General features: G+C 36.5%; 1 protein-coding gene across 1 annotated transcript in view; it reads left to right on the plus strand.

The window, feature by feature from the left end:
• LOC122013665 (tyrosine decarboxylase 2) overlaps positions 1 to 22,217 on the plus strand; it is a 62,415-nt gene that overhangs the window by 21,163 nt on the left and 19,035 nt on the right. Inside the window, exons 4-9 of the mRNA XM_042569905.1 lie at positions 1,850 to 1,927; positions 8,029 to 8,089; positions 8,458 to 8,477; positions 12,417 to 12,489; positions 12,664 to 12,894; positions 18,218 to 18,381. Of these exons, the coding sequence (XP_042425839.1) occupies positions 1,850 to 1,927; positions 8,029 to 8,089; positions 8,458 to 8,477; positions 12,417 to 12,489; positions 12,664 to 12,894; positions 18,218 to 18,381 (627 nt within the window). The remainder of the gene's footprint in view (positions 1 to 1,849; positions 1,928 to 8,028; positions 8,090 to 8,457; positions 8,478 to 12,416; positions 12,490 to 12,663; positions 12,895 to 18,217; positions 18,382 to 22,217) is intronic.

The raw sequence follows: 22,217 nt of genomic DNA on the forward strand, positions 1-22,217 counted from the left end.
TAATGTAATGGTTTTTATTTTTATTTTTATTATTTTTATTATTATATATACATGGTTTAAAATTTTGAGCCATATTGAAGTATCGGTCTATGACCGAAACAATATAGTTTTGATATTGTATCGTATCGAAACAGTTGACTATAACTCTAGCCACACCAAACTAAAATCTATGTTGTGCCAAGAGGCCTCATGTCTACAAAACTTTCAAGAAAGGCTCTCATGGGTACCTTTTAAAAGGATCTCCCTAGTTATTATTGCTCAACAATCTCCTTTTACCAACACTCTCCTTAGTATTGCTTCAAAAATTCTTGATCATTAGTAATATTCAATTTTGTATTTATGAGGTCTAGAATTCAAGCTTAAACTTTAATCTAAGGTCTTCTCTTTCTTAACACTTTTCTCCTTAGTTTACACTAATAAATTCTCTTTTATATTTACTTAAATATTTTTTGTACTGTGCTAGTCGATTGAATGTCTTTCCCTTTATTAGTTGTCTAAATTCTTTAAATTAGTTGATGGCTGTCTGCAATTTGAAATCAAAATATTATAAATAATTCTATAAATCTCGAGAAGTCATGAAAAATTCAATAGACATTATTTATATTAAAATTTATAGGAAAAATAATTTTCTAAGAAAGTATACCTTAATTTTAAAAAATTAGTATAAAGTTAGAAACCATTGGAATTTTCAATCCTTTACCTAAACTTTGTTTCAAAACCATCAATGGTGACTTCTACCAATAGCTTGACAACACCACGATTTCCAAAATGTAATTTTAAATGATTTTTCCTAACATATCACTTGTTCTGTGTCTAAATACACAATACAAGCTAATCCTAAGATTCTTGTTAGCTGTATTAATATTCTTCCTGCATTAAGTGATGATGCACATCTCCTTATGGCCATCCCAATTAACATTTCAACTTACAATGCCAATGGATGATAGTATCCTTAATTTCAGATACTTGTAAAGCATGAAATATAAATTATTTTTTAATTTTTTATGATATAAATAAAGAAAACCATTATGACAATACTAAGAACATATAAGAAAACCACATGTTATTCCATGATCATAATATAGTTAACATGACACAAACCAAAAATATGCAAGTTATGGAATGATAAACATAGGAAATGTGTAGCATGACAAGAATAAAAGTATCCATCATATAAGTCATACTATGTATAGTATAGCAAGGGTAAAAAAAGATACGTATTAATACCCTTAAATAAGCCCTTTGTCCAACTCATCAAAAGGGGTGCAGAGAGAAACCCTAGTCAAAACATATGAGATGCTCCATATTAGCAGGCTCGATGACATATGACACCTAGCCATGTCAGCTAACCATGCTCGGCCACCCGAGCATCTTACCTTGGAAGTGCTTGATTGCGCTGAGCACCCTTTGCCTCCTGAGCATCCTTTACCTAGAAGGGCATTGCCCTCTACTTTAAGCCCTACTAGTTACTAGGGACCTACCCTTGATGAGACCTACCCAACATCCTGTATGGTACGACTTGAAAGGTTGACCCACGATGTGGCAAGTCTCCTAGTAGAAGTAGTCGCCGCAAATTATGGCTTGAACAGACGAGCCATAGTTCGGAAAGACCATAGCATGGAGATGCCATAGTACTGAGACCCTACAGTAAGCCCTGACCGACTCTATCCCTAGACATGCTCCTTTCATCAACATTCGTACTTTGGGATTTAGTTGTTGGTATGAGAAGTACCCCTTGCAATGGTAAGGTGACCTTTTGTTTCCACATGCCCTTTGAACTTTTCTTTCTTCTTTTATTCCCTAAGGGACTTTGCTAGACATCTCCATCTTCCTACTGATGTCATCGCAGGAAGCTTCGTCCTCAATGCCCAACAAGGATGTGGATTTTGGATGCATTATAATTGACACCATTTGTGGAAATATTAAGGTAAGACGTTGAGGATGGTGAACATAAGATGGAGTAGCTAAGAAGATCTAGAGAGTACTTTGGGATGGTGGTAGTTGCCCTGACCGACATAGGGGAGGACATTGTGGGGTCCCTTATCTGCGACCAACTCACATAGCTCAATATGACCATGGTGGAGGAGGTCGTTCGCTATTAAAACCTTCCCCTAGCATTAGAGATTAGGTTCCTTGAATAAAGCTACTTTAGGAAGCCACGACACAGAGTTCCTAGTGTAGCGTGGTCCCGAAGAGGCAAGGAAGATCCTCTAGAGCGGAAGAGGGTGACAAAGGGGGTCTCAATGGGGGTTACCCCATTTAGTAAAAGAGCTTCTAGCCCACTTCCGCCCCCATAGGTCAGGGAGTACAATGACTCCTCTAATTCAGAGGATAACTTGTGTTAGTTCAAAAATGCCACCCTTCTCATCAGTATACCGAAAGGGTAAAGTATCGGGTCTTCTAAATGACCATAGTGAGGCCTACACAGTAGTGGTTTAACACCTTGAAGCCTGACACCATTTACTCTTTCAACGACTTTTGCTCCACCTTCTTACATCACTTCACTAGCTACAAGAAGTACCAATAAACTCAGTCTATTTAGCTTGAAGCAATGGTGTTTGAGACATTACGGGAATACATCTAACATTTCACTAAAGTGGCACTGGAAGTCCCCTTTGCTATACTGAAGTATTGACCAACATCTTTTCCCAAGAAATGAAGAAGGGGATTTCTTTGGTCTTTGGTGAAAAGACCTCCTACGAACTATGACAAACTCCTCTGGCGCACAAAGAAATATATTAATGTGGAGGAGGTTCAACGGCTAAGGCAGAAGTAGAAGGTAGCCGACCAATGGAGAGAGAGAGATGAGGGAAGGCTCCCAACCTTGTGGAATGAGTCCTCGCGGTTTGAACGTCCAAGGGCCTTCTCCCATTTGACCGCCCTTAAAGTGTTCAAGGAGAGAGCATTGTACATTGGTAAGGAAAATTGGGTCACTCATTGTCCCTCGAGTCTAGGGTGGGAGCTTAAGAGACCTGTGTTTAATCTTTTATGCTCCTTATTGGTGCAATCAACAGTTTTGATATTTGATAATATATCTAAGTCTAGTCAAAGTTGACTAAGGGTTTGCCCAAGTAGGTTAAGGTTGATCAATTGCTTGGAAGTAAGTTAGTAAAAGTTCAAGCACGTCAAGTGTGACTCGATACTTGACAGTTGGGTAGAAGTCATTATAGATCAAGGTATACCTAGGCAGAGTGGAAAGTCCTGATAAGTCAAGGTTGCCTAGGTAGAGTGAGAAGTCTCGATAGGACAAGAGTGACTTACGAAAGGAAAAAGGAAAGTTTTGGAGGAGTGAATTCCAAGTAAAAGGGAAGTCTTAGAGGAGTGAACGCCAAACAAGTGAAAAGTTTTGATCAGTAGACTAAGTGTTAGAAATGTGAATGGAAAAGGAGGTGGAAAGGAAGGAGACCCCTTTGTGTATGAGTTTAGTACTGCATTTGAAGTTTCAAGACACTATGGTTAGTTTATATATTTGGGGAGATGTTCTCTCTCACACCTGGATGCGTAGGGTTGCAAATCTAGGGCCTAGATTTGCACTGAACCAAGTTGACTCGTGTGTGAGCATAATCTGTGCATGTCGAATGTCAGACTGGTCGAGGCAAAATTTATCTAAGCGAATGAACTAACATTTTGTTATCTAAATCTCTTTTTGCTACCCACTCAAGAGTGTAACTGAAACATTAATTTCAATGGTTGATATTAAATCCATTAATGACGATTTTGTAACGTCTCGGTAATAATGCCCGACATTATACCCATTAATGGTGATTTCGTAACATCTCGGCAAAAATGGCCGACACAACCGACATTGAATGACTATAACTCACCTATTCATTGCAGCCATGGGTGAGCCCTCCTATAAAAGGAGGCAGTGAGCAAGAGCAGAGGGAGAGAAGCGAAAGCAAAAGAATTCCTCCACCTTCATTTCCCGATTCTTTCCTCTCAGCTGTGCATCCGCTTAGTTGAACTACTCGTGATAACACTCAGATGCATTCTCAGTTTGTCACGAATAATTAGTACTTGGTTGTGTGTGTGGTTCTACCATTATATCCCGGAAACAGACAACCTGAGAGAACCTCGAAGCACAACGGAAGTGGGGCGAATCTATTTCAAGGAAATTACATTCAGTGCAGGCCTCAACCAAATCTCCGATAACAAATTGTCTAACAAATCTTGAAACAGATTCGTTACTGTTGAGATGACCATAGAAAGTCTTTAGGTGCAACAAACTCATCACATGAAGGCCCTGCCGCCTCGATTGGAAATGTTCTAATCAATCATGGGGAAAGATCAGAGAAGTTCACTAGAATGAACTTCAAGATGTGGTAGCAGAAGATGCTCTTCTACTTGACCATGCTCAATCTGACTCGGTTCTTGACCGAGGACCCTTCCAAGTCGGTTGAGGATGCTGATGGTCAGACCATCAGTGTAGTAGAGGCCTAGACTTATAACGAGTACCTATGCCGAAACTACATCCTTAATAGCCTTACCGACTCGCTGTACGCGGTGTATAGAATGATGAGAACAGCTAAGCAGTTGTGGGAGCCTTGGACAAGAAGTACAAGGTGGAGGATGCAGGGGCTAAGAAATTCATTGTGGGCCGATTCTTGGACTAGAAGATGGTTGACTTCTAGACGGTGATATACCAAGTCCAAGAGCTTTAGGTGGTCCTGCACGAGATTCACTCGGAAGGTATAGTTCTAAGTGAAACCTTTTAGGTGGTTGCAATCATTGAGAAACTGCCTCCTGGTTGGAAAGACTTCAAGAACTACCTGAAGCATAAGTGAAAGGAGATGAACGTGGAAGAATTTATCGTTAGAGTTCGAATTGAAGAAGACAATAAGAGTTCATAGAGAAATTGTTCTCTTAGGCTACTATTAAAGCCAACGTGGTCGAGCACGGTTAAAACTCGAAACAGAAGAATCCAAAACTTCCAAAATGGGACCCAGACGAGGCATAAGCAAGAAATTCTATGGGAAATGCTTCAACTGTGGCCGAGTCGGTTACAAATTTTCGGAGCACAAAAAGCTAAAGAAGTAGCAAGAGGCCAACCTGAATGAGGGACAAAAAATGGACGATCTCTGCGTCGTGGTCCGAACTGAACCTAGTGGGTTCAAACCCGTGGAATGGTGGATCGACCACCAGACATATCTGCGATAATAAGGAGTTGCTCCACAACTTTGAAGAAATCAAAGATGGAGAGAAACTATTCATGGGGAACTCAGCAACCTCGGACATAGGTTAAGTAAAAGTGGTGCTGAAGTTGACCTTGGGCCAGGAGTTAACTCTCAACAATGTGTTGTATGTTCCAGATATTTGGAAGAATCTAGTGTCCGGATTACTGTTAAGCAGGTATGACTTCCGCATTATTTTTGAGTTGGACAGAGTTGTTCTGTCAAAAATGGAATATTTTTAGGAAAGAGTTATGTAACTGATGAACCGTTTAAACTTAGTGTAATGGTGATTATGCTTAAGGTTAATAAAATTGCAAACCCTTCCGTTTATATACTTGAGTCTTCATGTTTGTGGTATGGTAGATTATGACATGTTAATTATGAGATTAATTAATATGCAAAGCATACCAACATTCCACCTTGACCCGAAACACAAGTGTGAAATTTATATTGAAGCGAAATGACAAGGTCATCCTTTTAGCATGTTGAAAGAAGCAACGAACCACTAGGCTTAATTCATACTAATGTGTGCGGCCTCAAAGGTACACCGACACGTGGTGGGAATAAATATTTCATCACTTTTGTAGAAGATAACACAAAATACTATTATGTGTATCTTCTCAAAAGTAAGGATGAAGCTATACAGAAATTTATTCTCTATAAGAATAAGGTTGAAAACCAACTTAATAAAAGGGTTAAGGTGCTTTGAAGTAACCGAGGCTATGAATATGTTCACCGTTTCATGAATTGCGTGCTGAACATGGGATCAGACACGAAACAACAATTTCTTATACTCCTTAGCAAAATAGAGTTGTTGAGCGAAAGAATTGCACTATAAAAGAAATGATGAATGCTCTTTTACTGAGCTCTGGACTGCCAGAGTTTATGTGGGGGAAGTTGTGTTAACATCTAATTACTTTTTAAATAAGGTATCTCGAAAGAAAATAGATAAAATCCCTTATGAGTTATGGAATGGAAGATAACCGTTCTATAAATATTTACGAATGTGGGGGTGTCTTGCTAGAGTTTTGGTGCCTAATCCGAAAAGGATTAAGATAGGACCAAAAATTATTGATTATATATTTATTGGATATGCACATAACAGTAGTGCGTATCAGTTTTATTTGTATGAGCCACAAATATTGGATATACACAAAAACTAGATAATAGAATCGAGAAATGCCTCGTTCTTCGAGCATTTGTTTCCATATAAGACCCGAGTGTTCCTCAAAACAGGTATATGAAACACAAGAAGAAGAAGATGATGATGAACCAATTGAGGTTGAGCTCAAACGAAGTAAAAGAGCTCGGGTGGAAAAATCCTATGGAATGGATTTTATCACTTTCATGTTGGAAAGTGAGCTCTATAGTTACTTAAAAGCAGTAAACTCTTCTGATGGACCTCAATAGAAAGAGACAATTGCATCTGAGATAGACTCTATATTGTAAAATCTTACTTAGGAACTTGTGGATGTTCCTTAGCAAACCACTAGGTTTCAAGTGGATCTTCAAGAAGACAATGAAATCAGATGACATGATTGGTAATCAAAGGATACCGACAACGAGAAGACCTTGATTATTTTGATTGGGTGAGATATGTCAATACTTATACAGATGATAGCACGGTTTAAGGACATTGTGTCTACTGTTAGCCAATAAGTAAATAGATCTTTACAAGGCAAGATTTAAAGGGTAAGATCTACCTAACTCAACTGTTGAATGCTATCACATACTCTGTTTCTATTCATGTGGGGTATTGTTATAAATATAAATGGAGGAGGTGGAAAGGAAGGAGACTCTTTTGTGTATGAATTTAGTCCTACATTAGAAGTTTCAAGGCACTATAGTTGGTTTATATTGTTGCATATGCATTGATGATGTGAACAAATGCATGGAGAGGCTCTCTCTCATGCGTGGGTGTACAAGGGTGCAAATCCAGGATCCGGATTTGCACTGAACCAAGTTCACTTGTGTGAGAGCACAACATGCGCGCATCGAATGTCGGACTAGTCGAGGCAAAATTTGTCCTAGTGAATGAACCAATGTTTTACCATCTGAATCTCTCTTTGCTACCTGCTCAAGAGTGTAACAGAAGTATTAATATGAAATTAATGACCGACATTAAATCCATTAATAATGATTCTGTAACATCTCGGTAATAATGTTCGACATTAAACCCATTAATGGTGATTACGTGACGTCTCGGCAATAATAAATGATATTAAACCCAACATTGAGGCAGTGAACAAGAGCAGACGGAGGGAAGTGAAAGCGAATGTAAAAGAATTCCTCTACCTTGGTTCCGTGATTCTTTTCTCTCAGTCGCGCATTTGTTCGGCTGCACTACTCGTGATAGCACTTGAGTGCATTCTCAGTTTGCCACAAGCAACCAGTGTTTGATTATGTGCGTGGTTTTGCTGTTGTATCTTGGAAACAGACGACCCAAGAGAACCTCAAAGCACGGCCGGAGGTGGGGCAAATTTGTTTCAAAGAAACTACGTTGAGCGCAGGCCTCGGCATCTCCCTCGGTAAATTTCTTTCCCGACTTCGACTCCCAACTCAACTTTCGACTCCAGACTTGGCGACTCTGCTTTTAGAATCGGCAATACGAAGCAACAATTTTCGTGACAACCTAGTAGCTCAGCCTGACTTTCAAGGCTAACAGTTTGAGATTATTTGCCCAGGTCATCTCAACAGTTAAATCTGAATTTGGTTTGTAAATTCAATATTTTTCTCAAAAAAATTTTTTTCCAGCAATAGATTGTCTAACACTAAGTACCATCCAATAGGTTAGGAAGACCAGATACTAGATATAACATATATTATATGTTTTTTGTGGACTAATCTTGTGCTGTAGGAAGCTGGGATTGATGACACGGACTTAGAGGATCTGAGCGACATGAAGGGTCTGATTGACTGTAAGTGGTCCGATCGTCTGTAAGTCCGGTTGACCTAAAGGATTGGTCGACTGAAAGTGGTCCAAGAGACTCGAAGTCTAGATCTAGGGCGAGGTGGTCAATGAATCAGAGTTGACCAAGCTCTAGGCAACCAGAGATAGTCTAGGTGATCGAAAGATGCCAAATCAGCGAGATCCGAGGTTCACAAGGATTAGATTGACAGTTGAGTTAATGAGGATCCAAGCAGCCGGAAGGATTCAGAGCGATTAGATTTGTGCCATGTCGACAGAATGTAAAAGAAGGGCAGAAGCTTGAGGTTTAGATTATCATCATCAATATAACAATATTCACATTCTACATTCTGTGCTCTTGAAGTTTATTATGCTCAGGTGATCTAGGAAGTGCCAAGGTGAGTGCAATTGCACTCAAGACTTCTAGAAGCGATCAAGATTTGAGTGACATTTGATTGTGTTAATTTTATATTTTCGTTATTTTGTTATATTTGTTTGCTTGTGTGATTGATAATTTGTAAGAGGTTTCTCCATCGCCGGAAGGTGTTTAGAAAGGAGAAAGACTTGGGGTTCGTGTTCGAGTTATAGCCGTGGAATATAAACCTTAGGGTTGTTGAACCACGTAAATCTGAGTATGTTCTCGTGTCCTTATTTATTCCTTTTATATTCCAATGTAAACTAACTCTGTCGATAAATAAGAACGAATAAAAAAAACGAACGAGCGCTATTCACCCTTTTCTAGTGCGCCCAATCCTAACAAGTGGTATCATAGTATTGTTTAAGGGGGAGATTTTAAATTCAATTTGAAAATTTATTGAAAAATATCTTTCAAATAATTTGAAAAATATTTTCTTGAAAATATTGTTTGAAAAAGTATTTTAAAACTACTTGGAAATTTCCTTGATCTTTGTTTTTTCTTTCACTAACTTGCATTGCATAAAATCTCTTCTTGTTGCTAACTAATTGAGACCTCCTTTTGAAAATTATGTTAGACACGTGACCTCCAATGTTTATTCTTTAAGTCTGAAAATTCCTTTAATAAAGAAGTGTATTGTGTTTGGTCTTCATTGAGAGTTTATGAGCATACTAATACATTATTTTTTTTTTGCAAGAGCAATTTTTGCATTGAGTCTTCCTTCGCTTACTTGCGTCGAGTCCTCATCGAGTTACAACAAAAGAATATTTTGCACCATGAGCACTAAGAGTTCTTGTGACATCTTGTTGAATACCTAATTTTATCTATAATTTTTCGTTTCTTAAAATTTACTTTTTTTCTAAAATTTGTAAATGATAAAATAAGCCAAACTAAATCGTTAAATAAAAGTTGGGCATTGAGGAAATTCAAATTGGGTTTGAATTGAACCCATCATTCAGTAGACGTGGGGATTAGGGTTATGTGGGTTCTAGCTAGGGTCAATTTGGATTTGTTTTGAGCAATTTATAGCCGAATCAAACTTTTAGTAGCGATAAACTAGTTTATTTAGGCTAGAACGAATTAGGGATTTTTTGTCTGAGAAGTTAGGGATTAATTTTTCTTTCTCTTCTCTCATGTGCGATGTTTTCCCATGCGTCCTACCCCTCTTCCATGAGCCAGTTTCCCCACCTAACACTATATTCTCCTTTTTCTTCTTCCTCTATTTTAGCACTAGCTCCTACTTCACTGAGCATCACTCTCTTCTAGCAGTCAATGCCACTTTTTTCCCCAACCGACGACCTTCCTCTCTTATTGCTCCTTCTTGTGCCATCATACGAGTGATGCCTCGTTGTCGTGCCTCAACCACGCATACGCACTGCGTTAGCCACCAACAATCATTGCTTTCTCCCTCACTTTCTCTCCTTTGTAGTGCCCTATCATTTGAAGATAAGAGGGAAACCAAATCCTAAAGAGGGCCACTGTTGGCCTACTTCCCTTTCCTTCTCTCTTTCTCTCATGTTGCTGCCTCGACATTGCAACCACTAGCCGACTATTTTTAAGTTGGTCTTGTCATTCCTCATTTTCTGAGATTCCTAGTATCCTTGAATAAGGTTGTTGTTTGTCCACCGACCAATAAAGGTTGGAATTGTTGAATAATTATATGGTTGATATTCGTAAATGATTGGTTAGTTCGAACTAACTAGATGTATTAATTAGGTTCGATTGGCTCAAATTAGACATATCTAATTTAAGTCGAGGTAAATATTTTATTTTATTATATTTAATTTAGGTTGACATATCTAATTTAAGATGAGGAAAATAGATTATTGCTATGTGTCTTGTTTAAAATTGGGATTATATTGAGGTAGCGAGATCAAGACTTGATCTACGGGCATCCGATTTTAGTTACTTTTTATATTTTATGTCATTATTATTATTCCCCTCTTAGTGTTGTTATTGTTGTATGTTATTATTATTAGAGATTTATTTTCATATTATATTTGGAGATACACATTCAAGTAGAACATGTTGATTTATAGATACTTTGAACTTTTATTGTATATAAAGGTAAATCTATTTTTTTTTACATTCCCTTATGCATTAATATAAATACAAAATGATTATATATTTACACTTCTATTACTCTTTTTGAAAAAGGGGATTAAAATAATGAAATTAACATCTCATGCTAATATATAGTGAATTTAAATAGAAAAAATTCTTACCTAACCTTATACTAGATTATCTAATCGTCTATATCAGGTTATGGTAGCGAGTTATCGCCCTTTATTACTATCTATTTGCATGAGGGAGTATATTGTTATATGTCACTCATGAGCGCATTAGCCCATATGTGAGATGATATTATTACTCTTTGAGAACATTGGATTCGGTGATTTACTTTTTAGTGGATTTATTAGTGATGGATTTACAGATATAATATTGGTGATGGATTTATAAATGATGATTGGGCAAGGCAGCCCGGTGTACGAAGCTCCCGCTATGCGGGGTCCCGGGAAAGGATTCATTGTATGCAGCCTTACCCTGCTTTTTGCAAGAGGCTGTTTCCAGATTTATAAATGATGATTGAATAATGATAATTTAAAAAAAAATTATAAATTTAGATAAAAAATGATGATAATTTAGAGAAATAATAGTGACTCTAAATGTTGTTAAATAATTGAAATGAAGAAAATAATAGTTGGCTAGATATATATAAATATATTTGTTAAACAACTTGAATGAGAATTTAAAGTTGTAATATATAATTATGACTTTCTTGAAATTGTAGTTGTCTTTAGTTAGTACATGGAGTTATTAAGAGATTTTGATTTGTTGATCCCTGATTTAGTTTCATTTTGCTGTGTTTTTGTTCTTTTCATATGATGTTTTACACTTTTTGTAGGAAAAAATTGAATATATGAAGTTTGTTGAATTTCTTGATTATCTATCTGCATGATTCGATCCTTTTTACAGCACTATCACCAATTAGGGTTCCTCCTCTCTTGAACGTTGGAAGTAGAGATTGTTGTAGATGAAGAAGAGCTACTTTAAATTTAGGCGTTGCAATGATTAAGATAGATGAATTGTTCTAATTTTTTTTTATCAAGGTTTAGATTTTCATATGAATTACCTTTATAGTTATTTTGTTGTTCGTTCTTGTTCTATCTTTTCTTTTCTACAAGTATTTTTTTTCATTTGTACTTCAAATTTGTATTATTAGAAATCATCTCAGTCAATGACTACTCAACTTTGTTATTTCTCTTTTGTTTTTTAAAGATCTTCTCGTGCAAAAGACATTACAACTTTTACGGTGCAATGATTAAGCATCTTAACTTATTTTTGGATGTCAGGATAAAGTCCTTAAATAAAACTATTCAACAATTCTCATTCTGATCAGCCATGAATTTAGTTAAAGGGTTATAGGAATGGCTATGGTACTTTGTTACCGTAGTAATTTGTCGAAATTTGGATAACTCTTCATTTGCATTTTCAGTCTTTTGAGGGATGAAATGGGTGAGAAAACGATCTACAAGGTCTAACTATTCCTTCATTGGGTGAATATTTTGAACTTTCATGCTAATAGGTTGAACTTTATATTACAGCAACCAAGCCTTTTCCCACTAGGTGAGGTCGGCTGTATGAATCCTTTTACGTCATTGAGCTCTATCTCCTATTATATCATCATCTATATTTAAATAAATTTTATCTTATTTTATTGTTACTAACCAAGTCTTTTTTGGTCTTCCTCTTCCTCGTTTGATATGCATATTTATCATAGTTTCACATCGTCTAACTGGAGCATTTATTGATCGTCTAAGTACATAATAGGTTGAACTTTATACTAACAAGATATATTCTTTTTTCAACTTATTGTGATAGACTATCATTTGATGTATTGGTGATATTCAAATCTGTGCAGCCTGGGTATCTTAGAGAACTTCTACCTGATTCTGCACCCGATCATTCTGAAAGCTTGCAAGATGTTTTTGATGGTAAAGTTTTATTCTCAACTAAAATCTATTAACACATGATTCGATGCAAGTATTTCTCACAACATCTCAGTTTCTTAACTTCATTTATCGTTTCTGATATTTTTGTTTAATCTTTCTCAATACAACAAAGTCTTTACAATTGTAAAATGGAAAATATCACGATTGCATATGCAGATATCCAACAAAAGATTGTACCTGGCATAACCCATTGGCAAAGTCCTCAATATTTTGCATACTATCCATCCAACAGCAGCACAGCTGGATTCTTGGGAGAAATGCTTAGTGCTGGATTCAATATTGTGGGTTTCAGCTGGGTCACTTCTCCTGCTGCCACAGAACTTGAAATTATTATTCTTGATTGGCTAGCAAAACTGCTTAAGCTGCCAAACCAGTTCCTTTCAACCGGTAAATATTCAGACTTCAAAGATCAAATGAGCAAGATTTCTTGATACTAATATAATTATCCATTCACATTATTTCCTTTTCCATTTCTCCGAGGACATGTTTCTAGATTTTTTTCTCATTATTCCATCATGTTTTTAACTCCACATTTGTCTTGCTAGCTTCTGGGTAAAATTCTAGGCGTATGCCTGATTTGGCTTCTATTGATGCTTTTCCTGTATGATATCCTATGATATCCTGACTCACCACATTCACTTACAAAACAAACTTATGCTTATGATATTAATGGTATCAATTAGAGAAGCAATTCCTTTTTTGGCTCACTGAAAAAAGGCCAGTATAACAGTCCATCATCTGTAGTTTTTTATATTTATTTCATCATTTTATTCACTGCACAATTCCAATGACACAGCCTTTTGTCACTTATTAGACTGCCATGGAGGCATGTCCTCACACTATCATTAATAGGTAGAAATGATTATCCCAAAACAAAATAACAATAATAGCACAATGTGCAAATATAGTAAAACTATATCAATGTGTACACCAAAAACATTTCAAGTCAATATGGAGTAGAAAATAAAATAAATATGGAGTAGATGTTGGATCGAAAGCGCTAGGGGGGAGGGGGAATAACGCTCGTGGCTTTCACGTTCGTTTCGGAAAACTTAACGAGTAAACGCACCGGAATAATAACACAAATACACAGAAAAGACATCAAGGATTTTTTACTTGGTTCGGAGCCTGGGGCGACTCCTACTCCAAGGCTCGTACGTAAGAGTGCTTTTGATAGGCAAACACTATAGCTTCGGAAAATTACAAACAAGTGCAATGAGTGCAGTAATAAATTATACCGACAATAATGTAATCTCAAACTCAGAGCTTCTGGTTGTCGAGGTCAAGTTCTGGCTTCGTCGGAACGTCTCGTTGGCAGTGCGCAGCTGAAAGATCACTTAGAATTCGTTGTGTCCAGCTCTTGCTCGAGACAACTTTATAAAGCCTGTTAAGGGCGCCTCCAACACCCTGGAGGGCACCCTCAACCCTGCTGATTTCGCAACGTGGATGAGATATGAAGAAGTCGCCTCTTATCCGCTTGAGGGCACCCTCAACCTCCATGAGGGTGCTCTCAAGCTCCATGAGGGCGCCCTCCCTTAAGCTCTATGAGGGCGCCCTCGCTCAAGGAGCTCTATGAGGGCGCCCTCGCTCAAGGAGCTCTATGAGGGCGCCCTCGCTCAAGGAGCTCTATGAGGGCGCCCTCACGCCTTGTAGCGAGATTGCTTCTCCAGGTTCACTTCCTGCAAAATATGTTAGTCCAACATACCCTGCAAAACAAAGTTAGGATAATAGAGACATGTAAAATCAAAGTATTTGACAGTCATCGGACTGTCCGGTTCTGACTTCGGATTCCCGACCGGAAACCCTAGGTCGAACCGACGGCTACTGTTCTCTTACCGGGGAACGCGTCCTCACCTACTCCACTCAGGAGAGTTTACCTGTTGCCAGTTGATCTTTCAGACCAACTGGACTTTTGCTCAACCCCTGAGGCTCCAGGACTTTCCGCTGGGCGTCCGCTCCACGACCCGCCCAGTCTTTCACCTGTTCACGATTTGCCTTTTTGCATGTCACAAGGCACATCAAATTAATTAAAATTGAAACTCATTAAAATTAATACAAGCGTTGTAGCAACGAGTCCCAAGTCGTATTTTTTTTCCAAGGGTTACTAGCAAAATGTGTGTGTGAACTCTAGATTTGATTCAAAATTGATTTCTCACATTAACAAAGTTATTAGGCATTCTCATCAATCAAGAATCATAAAATCATTAATTGACCAAACTACATACAATCCTTAATGTCAATCACTTCAACAGCCATTTCAAGAATTCATTCACAATAACATAGAATAGAAATAGCAATCTAATCATCAAATTAGGCATCCAACACCTAAACAAGATCATAGTCACAAAGATTAAATTGCTAACTAAATCACAAAACTCTACAACCTGTTAGTATCAGAATCACTAAACTAATCAGAATTAGATCTAAGATTTGGGGTTTTAAAAGCAAGAAATTGAAATCAAACACACAAACTCTCAAATAGAAATTGAAAGTGCAAATGAAGGTTTCAGATCCGAAGATCTGAGCAAAGTTTGAACACAATTCAAAGATAAGATAAAGAAAAACAAAACCTAAACATTCCTCATCCGAATCCAAGCTTAAACCTCCACAATCTGCTGTGAAACAGAGGTGAATCGGAAACCTCCCCTCAACACCCAACGAGCAATGCACAAGCTTACAGCTATCACGGATTGCTCACAGTCTTTGGAAACCTCCCCTCAAACTCGCAATCATCTGGCAATCCCAAACAGCCGAAGAACAGAGGATGGATCTGTGGTTTGCAAGCCAATCCGATTGATCAGATCGAGCCAGTCTTGCTATGGAATGACGATCGGAAAGTTGATCAGAAACTCCAAGAAACCTCCCTCGAAGCTCTGGTGGACGCGAAGATCGCTGATTGAGAAACCTCCCTCTTTCAGAATCGCGGCAGTGAACAAATCCAAAATCGCACCAGAGAAACCTCCCTCTGGCACTCACTGATCTCGGAAGATGGACGCCATCAGCTCGCAATCGCCGCCGATGAAGAAGCTCGCTCTCAGATCTGGAATTGAGGAACGGGAAACTGCGGTCGCGGAGAAGAAGACACTGTAGCGCAAAATCGCGAACCGAGCTCCGGGAAGCACTGTAGCTTCTCAAATGTTTTAAACCTCTCCTCATCTAATCGGACGGTCCAGATTGATTTGGGCTCGATCAACGGTTGGATCATCTCGGATCTGAATCAAAACTTCCGGATCTTCATCAATGGACTGGATCTGCTCCTTATTAGGTCGGATGGACCAGATGCTTGACGGATGGCTCAGATCTGCTTGATTGTAGATGAACGGTCCAAATAGCTCCAAGGTGTAATCGCCTCATTAAGCCCTTGATTTAAGCCCAAATGCGGTCTGATTTGATCGGGTCCATGACCCTTTTGATGCCTACAAAATAATAACCAAAGATTAGCATCAAATACCATGATAATTGGCTAATTTGCAATTAGGTCCAAGATAAAATGAAATTATGAAATGTAGAGTAAATATGACTTTAAACTATGAAAATATCATTAAAAACATGTATTATGAATCAATATAATATAGCCAAAATCATGGTTATCACTGGGCGTCCGCTCCACGACCCGCCCAGTCTTTCACCTGTTCACGACACCAGGACTTTCCACCTAGAGTTCTCGACTCTAGGACTTTTGCCTGAAGTCCTCGACCCGCCAAGACTTCCCGTCTAGGGTTACCATCCCCTAGGACCTAGGGTTACCGCCCCCTAGGGGTTTCCACCTGCCTAACCGCAGCTAGGAATTTTGCCTAAGTACACTTAGGACTTTACTGCAAGCTTATTCAAATACATTAGATAACAAAACAACTTAACTTTGGACCTTTTGACATAATCAAAACACAGGTTCGATCGTCGGATGCTTCCTGCACTAACAGTAGAAAGTACAAGTATGTAGCAATCCAATGAAAAGTTGAAAGTGTCTAGAGAAACGATACAATAGTTGGATGCATCCACAGTTATTTAAGGTGTGAGGTGCCTAAAAGCACATAAGTACTATGGGACCGAGCGCACAACACAAGGTGAGGCGCACGCTTAACAAAAGTAAGGCATATGCTTACAAAAGTAAGGTGCCCTAGGTATAAATATAGGGAATTTCTACCAAAATATTTCATCAACAAAATTATAATCCATAAAATATTAAACAATAATGTAAATATAAAATTCACTAGCAAATAAATACATTATACGCATAATTCAAAATTTTTAAAAAAACTTTAAATATCTAAATCATCAAAATCTTCGTCATCTTCCTCAATCATTTCATTATCATCATCATCGGATATTTTAGATTTTGTATAATTGAATCTTTATCGTTTTCCTCAAGACCCATTTCTTCCTCCTCTTCATCAATAAGTTGACTTGTAGAATATCTTCTTAGTTCCTTTTGTTATAGTTGCCATTACTTCTTTTGAAGAAGATGAAATTCTAGATCTAAAATGTAGGAATTATTCACCAATTCTAGAAGCTCGTGCAATTTCATTCCAAGTTAAATTGTCACAATCAAATATTAAATCATTTTTTTTCAGTGTTATTATTCAATCCCCTAATTAATCATTTCTATCTCATCCAAAGAAATAGGATCGACAATGTCACACATATCATATCGACGCCTCAAAGCACTATTATGCTTAATAAAAACTAAATCATTTAGTCTTTTTTGTTTCAACCTATTTCTTCTTTTGAAATGAACCTTCACACACACAAAAAAATTATTTTAATTTTATTTTTATAATAAATTTATTTAATATTTCCTTAAATATTTATACTTACATGTTAAAAGACACTCTAGTTTCATTCACAAGCAAAGAATCACAAAGCGCGAGCTTAAGGCGACCAGGTGCAAGAGGCTCGCCTGGCTACACCTAGGCGTAGTCAGGTGATTGCCTTTAATAACTATGGATGCATCACCCAATCAACTCACATGTTGCCTCATCCATAATTTCTGATGCTGAGTTGTGCTGATTGGTATGAGCAAAATCTACCATTCAGCCCTGCTTGGCATGCAAGATGAGTTGGCATTGGTTGCATGTGTTATAATGGTGGTGAAAGAGGGAGAGAATAAACAGGGGAGGAGAGGGGCAAAATAATGGAAGAGAGAGAAGAGAAAAAGGAGGGGAGGGGAGAAGGTGAAGAGACAAGAGAGAACAAGAATAGGGGAGAAGAAGATGAGTACTAGATGACTATGGGCAATAGTGTGCAATAGCGGGAGTTGGATGCATGGGGCATGGGGCATGGGGCATGTGTGGCAGCATGCATGGTGGGTTAGGGAGACAATTGTTGCTTAGAATCCCATCATAGATTATGACAAAATATTAGTGTATTTGATATCATGATGATATTACATTAGATTTCTTTTATAGAGCTGATGTCATGATAATAATGGGAAGAATATATGAAGTAGATGCTAGTTTATAATTATAAAAGTGAATCAGGAAGGAATTTGAGCATATTGGGAATGAGATTAACTGATATTTTCTTTCCTTTAACAATAACCATTTCATTTCCAGGGCACTACTTTGATTCGGATTTTTTCTTAACCTTTGGGAAAATATGCATTTGCTTCATGTGCTTAATTTAGAACTATTTTCAATTTGTGGACTTATGTTAGAATCTTTAGTTATGGCTAGTTCTGTTGTTTTGGTGATAATTCGGGATAGCCTTGCAGGGAAGGGAGGTGGGGTAATCCAGGGCACTGCTAGTGAAGCAATTCTTGTTGTTCTTTTAGCTGCTCGGGATAAGATTTTGAGAAAGGTAGGGAAGAATTCCCTAGAAAAACTAGTGGTTTATGCTTCTGACCAGACACATTCTGCTCTACAAAAAGCATGCCAGGTATTTATCGATTTGAAGCAATAAAAAATTTCATTAAATTTATATGGGACCCAATAAGCACTCTTCTGTAGCTTTACATATTGAGAAAATCACTTCCGTACATGTTACTTACCGTTGCTATTAAACTTCTCCAAGTATAAAGCATTTGGATGATACTTATGCATTACATTAGAAACCTTAATTGGCTTATCTGTAAGTATAGAGACCCATATTATTGACTGGGTTTGCTAATACTATCTTCTTAGAGTTTTAATATGTGTTTTTCTCAATGTTGTTATGCTGTTGGTTGAAGGCATGTTAACTTAAATGGACTAACTTGTGGGACAAAAAAATCAAATTTGGCTGGGTATTGTGATTTTAGACAGGCAGAATCCGTGATGATTATTAAGCATAACTTTCTAATCCACATTTTATGTGCTTTGTGTTATTTTTGGTCATTCAATTCAATGATTTGGTATGACTTGCAATTGATCCAGCTTTAAAAGAGTCTAGCATATATATTAGAGGAGACAGGATTTATGATTTAAAATGATTTGAATGTGATTATACATGTTTGAACAATCCAAGAAGCATTTGTTATAATATAGGAATTGATGCAAAAGGAGCAAAATTTGTATGCCTCGGCAATTTCACTCAATCATGGTTTAAAATTTCAAACTTATCGTAGTTTCGGTTTATAATTGGAACGATATAGTTTCGGTGCTATATCGTACCGTGCCAATATGGTTTTGATATTTTTAAAATATAAAATATATTAATTGAAAATATTTTTTAGAATAATTTTTTAACCTAAATATTAAAATCTAAAACAATAAAAAATGAAATATTTATTTTAAAAAAGGAGAAAAATTGCAAGATTGCTTGCAAGACCCCCGAGCGCTGCGACCGCATTGAGGTCCGCATGGGATCACAATGACCCGCAGTGTCGGGCAATGGGCGGAAAGACAAATTCCGCTTGTGCTGTTCGACATGGTATGAAATTTTAAACCATGCACTCAATAGCATGCCTTGGCTGACAATCTTACAAAATAAAGAGTATTACTTGGTGAATAAATTTGTATTTTTTTTAATAGAATGACTAGAACAATAATAGGTGGGAGGACTCTCTCAAGAACTCATGCAAAGTATGCTTAACATGCTAAAATAGTAAAAGTAAAATAACAACAACAACCAAACCTTATCCCATTAGGTGGGGTCTTCTATATGAATAATTCTACACCATTGGGCGATATTCCCTATTATATCATCATTTATATTTAAATAAATTTTATCTTATAAGACCTCTTCCTCATTGGATATGAACATTTGTTATAGTTTCACATTGCCTAGCAGGAGCATTTATTGGTCGTCTAAGTATATGTTCGTATCATCTTAAACGTATCTCCCAAAGTTTTTCCTTAACAGGCGTAACCTGGATTTTCTCTTTAATATTTTCATTTTTTATCCTGTCCATCCTTGTATGTCCACACTAAGGTTTAAAATCTCAACCCATGTCATTTCGGTCTCGCACAGGAACAATACATTTTTGGTACCGTATCGTGCTATGCTAATGTAGTTTCAATATATTTTTTAAAATTTTAAATATAAATGTATATTAGTTTTATTAATATTTGATTATTAAATATATTTTATATTTTGAGATTTTGAATTTATATTTTAATATTTTTTTTCATAAGATAATGCCAATTATTTTTTTTATTTTAAAAATAAGTAATTTTTAAAATTCAAAACTAAATCTAAAATTATATAAAATCATTTGAAAGGCTAAAAATTATTATAAAATTATTTGAAAATATTAAATTATTTTTTGAATGTATTTGTAAATTTTGAATTTTTTAAAAACTTATTTGAAATGTTTAAGAATTATATTTTAAAAAAGAAATTATTTTAATTTATATTTAATTTTAAAATTATTTTAAAATTTTAAATTATTTTATAAAATATTTATTAATTTATAAAATTATTTAATTTTTTAAATATTTTATAATAAAAAAAATATATTTTAAAAAAATTAACTAAACTAAAAAAACTAAATTTTAGGAATATATAAAATTTATTTTTTTTTAGAATTCTTATGGGATTTTTATTTAGACTATCTATTTAAGTTAGGAGTTAATTGATCTATTCTGATTAAATGTTAAGTTTTTAAAACATAAAGTTCTCCTGTGCCGCTATTATCTTCCTTGTGTGTCCGCTCTCTCTACAGTCGACCATTGGCGCTGTCCACGCGAGTAGCCAACTTCGGCGTTGCTTCCCTTGTCTCCCCACTACTCGAGCCACCCATCTCCTTCGCGCTCACGCGTTTCGCCACATAAGCTGGAGAACAACCTCCGTCGTGATGCCCTTCGCGATCCCCACTAAGGGATGCTGTGAAGTCGTAGTGCCCTCCACGACCCTCACAGAGGGACGCCGCGGGGTCTCTACGACGCCCATGGAGGGATGTCGTGGGGTTGCTGCACTCTCCGCGACCTCGCGACACCCTCACAGTCGCTATACCATGCCAGTCCCGTATCGGAACGGTAAATACAACCTGTTTTGGGCAACACTACATGACATTTCAAACTTTGGCCTGCACATCTACCTTAACATTCTCATCTACTCTTATCTTCTCCCCATGTGCTCACGCCATAGTCCAACATTTAACTCCATATAACATAGTAGGTCTAATAATCATGTTGTAAAACTTTCCTTTAAGTTTTAAAGGTATTTTACTATTACAAAGAATACCTGATGGTCTCCTCCATTTCAACCATGCCACTTGTATTCTATATAAGGCATCTCTCTTAATCCCTCAATCCTTTTGCAAAAATAATCCTAAATACTTAAAACTCTCAAACAACTCGTCATCTCCCATCTTAACAATTGTTTCATTATATCTAATATTGCTAAACTTAAATTTCATATTTTCTGTCTTTACTCTACTAAGCCTAAAACCTTTCACTTCTATCGTTTTTTTTTGTCAAGATTCGAGTTTAGCATTTACTCCTTCACGTGTCTCATCTATTAAAATAATATCATCTGCAAACAACATGCATCGTGATATTGTATCTTGGATGTCTTGATGTAATCCTATCTTTATGGGAAATATTTTGGTTAATTCGCTATAAATCTTCACTTTTGTCATTACATCCTCATGCATATCTTTAATTAGTTTAATATACGCTATGCTAATACCTCTCTTTTCTAGTATTCTCCATATAATTTCTCTCAAGACTCTTTCAGATCGACGAATACCATGTGTAAGTTTTACTTTTGTTCTCGATACGTTTCAATAGTTGTCTGAGAAGATGTATAGTTTCTATTGTCAAACTCCTCGTCATAAATCCAAATTAATTTTCGATTACGGGTCTCCTTAGTTATTTTTCTATTACTCTTTCTAAAGTTTCATGGTATGACTTATTAGTTTAATGCCCCTGTAGTTTACACAATTTGTATGTCTCTTTTATTCTTATAAAAGGGAATTAGAGTACTTACTCTCCATTGATTAGACTTTTTTTAATTTTCAATATCAGGTTGAATAACTTTGAATCATTCAATACCTTATTTTCCAAGACACTTCTAAACCTTTATTAGAATATCATCTGGTCCAACTGTTTTTCCATTTTACATCCCATTTAAAGCTTGCCCTACTTTTGAAGTTTAAATTATACAATAAAAATTTAAATTTATATACTAATTATACAATTAAATTTTTTAAATTAAGTTGGTCATCTAAACCCTCATTAAAAAGTTAATAAAAATACTTCCTATTGCTCTTTTATTTCCTTAGCATTTACTAGTACCCTATTGTATTGATCTTTAATACATCTTATTTGGATAAGATCTTTTATCTTCCT

Source organism: Zingiber officinale, chromosome 8B (assembly GCF_018446385.1).
Source record: "Zingiber officinale cultivar Zhangliang chromosome 8B, Zo_v1.1, whole genome shotgun sequence".
NCBI lineage: Eukaryota > Viridiplantae > Streptophyta > Magnoliopsida > Zingiberales > Zingiberaceae > Zingiber > Zingiber officinale.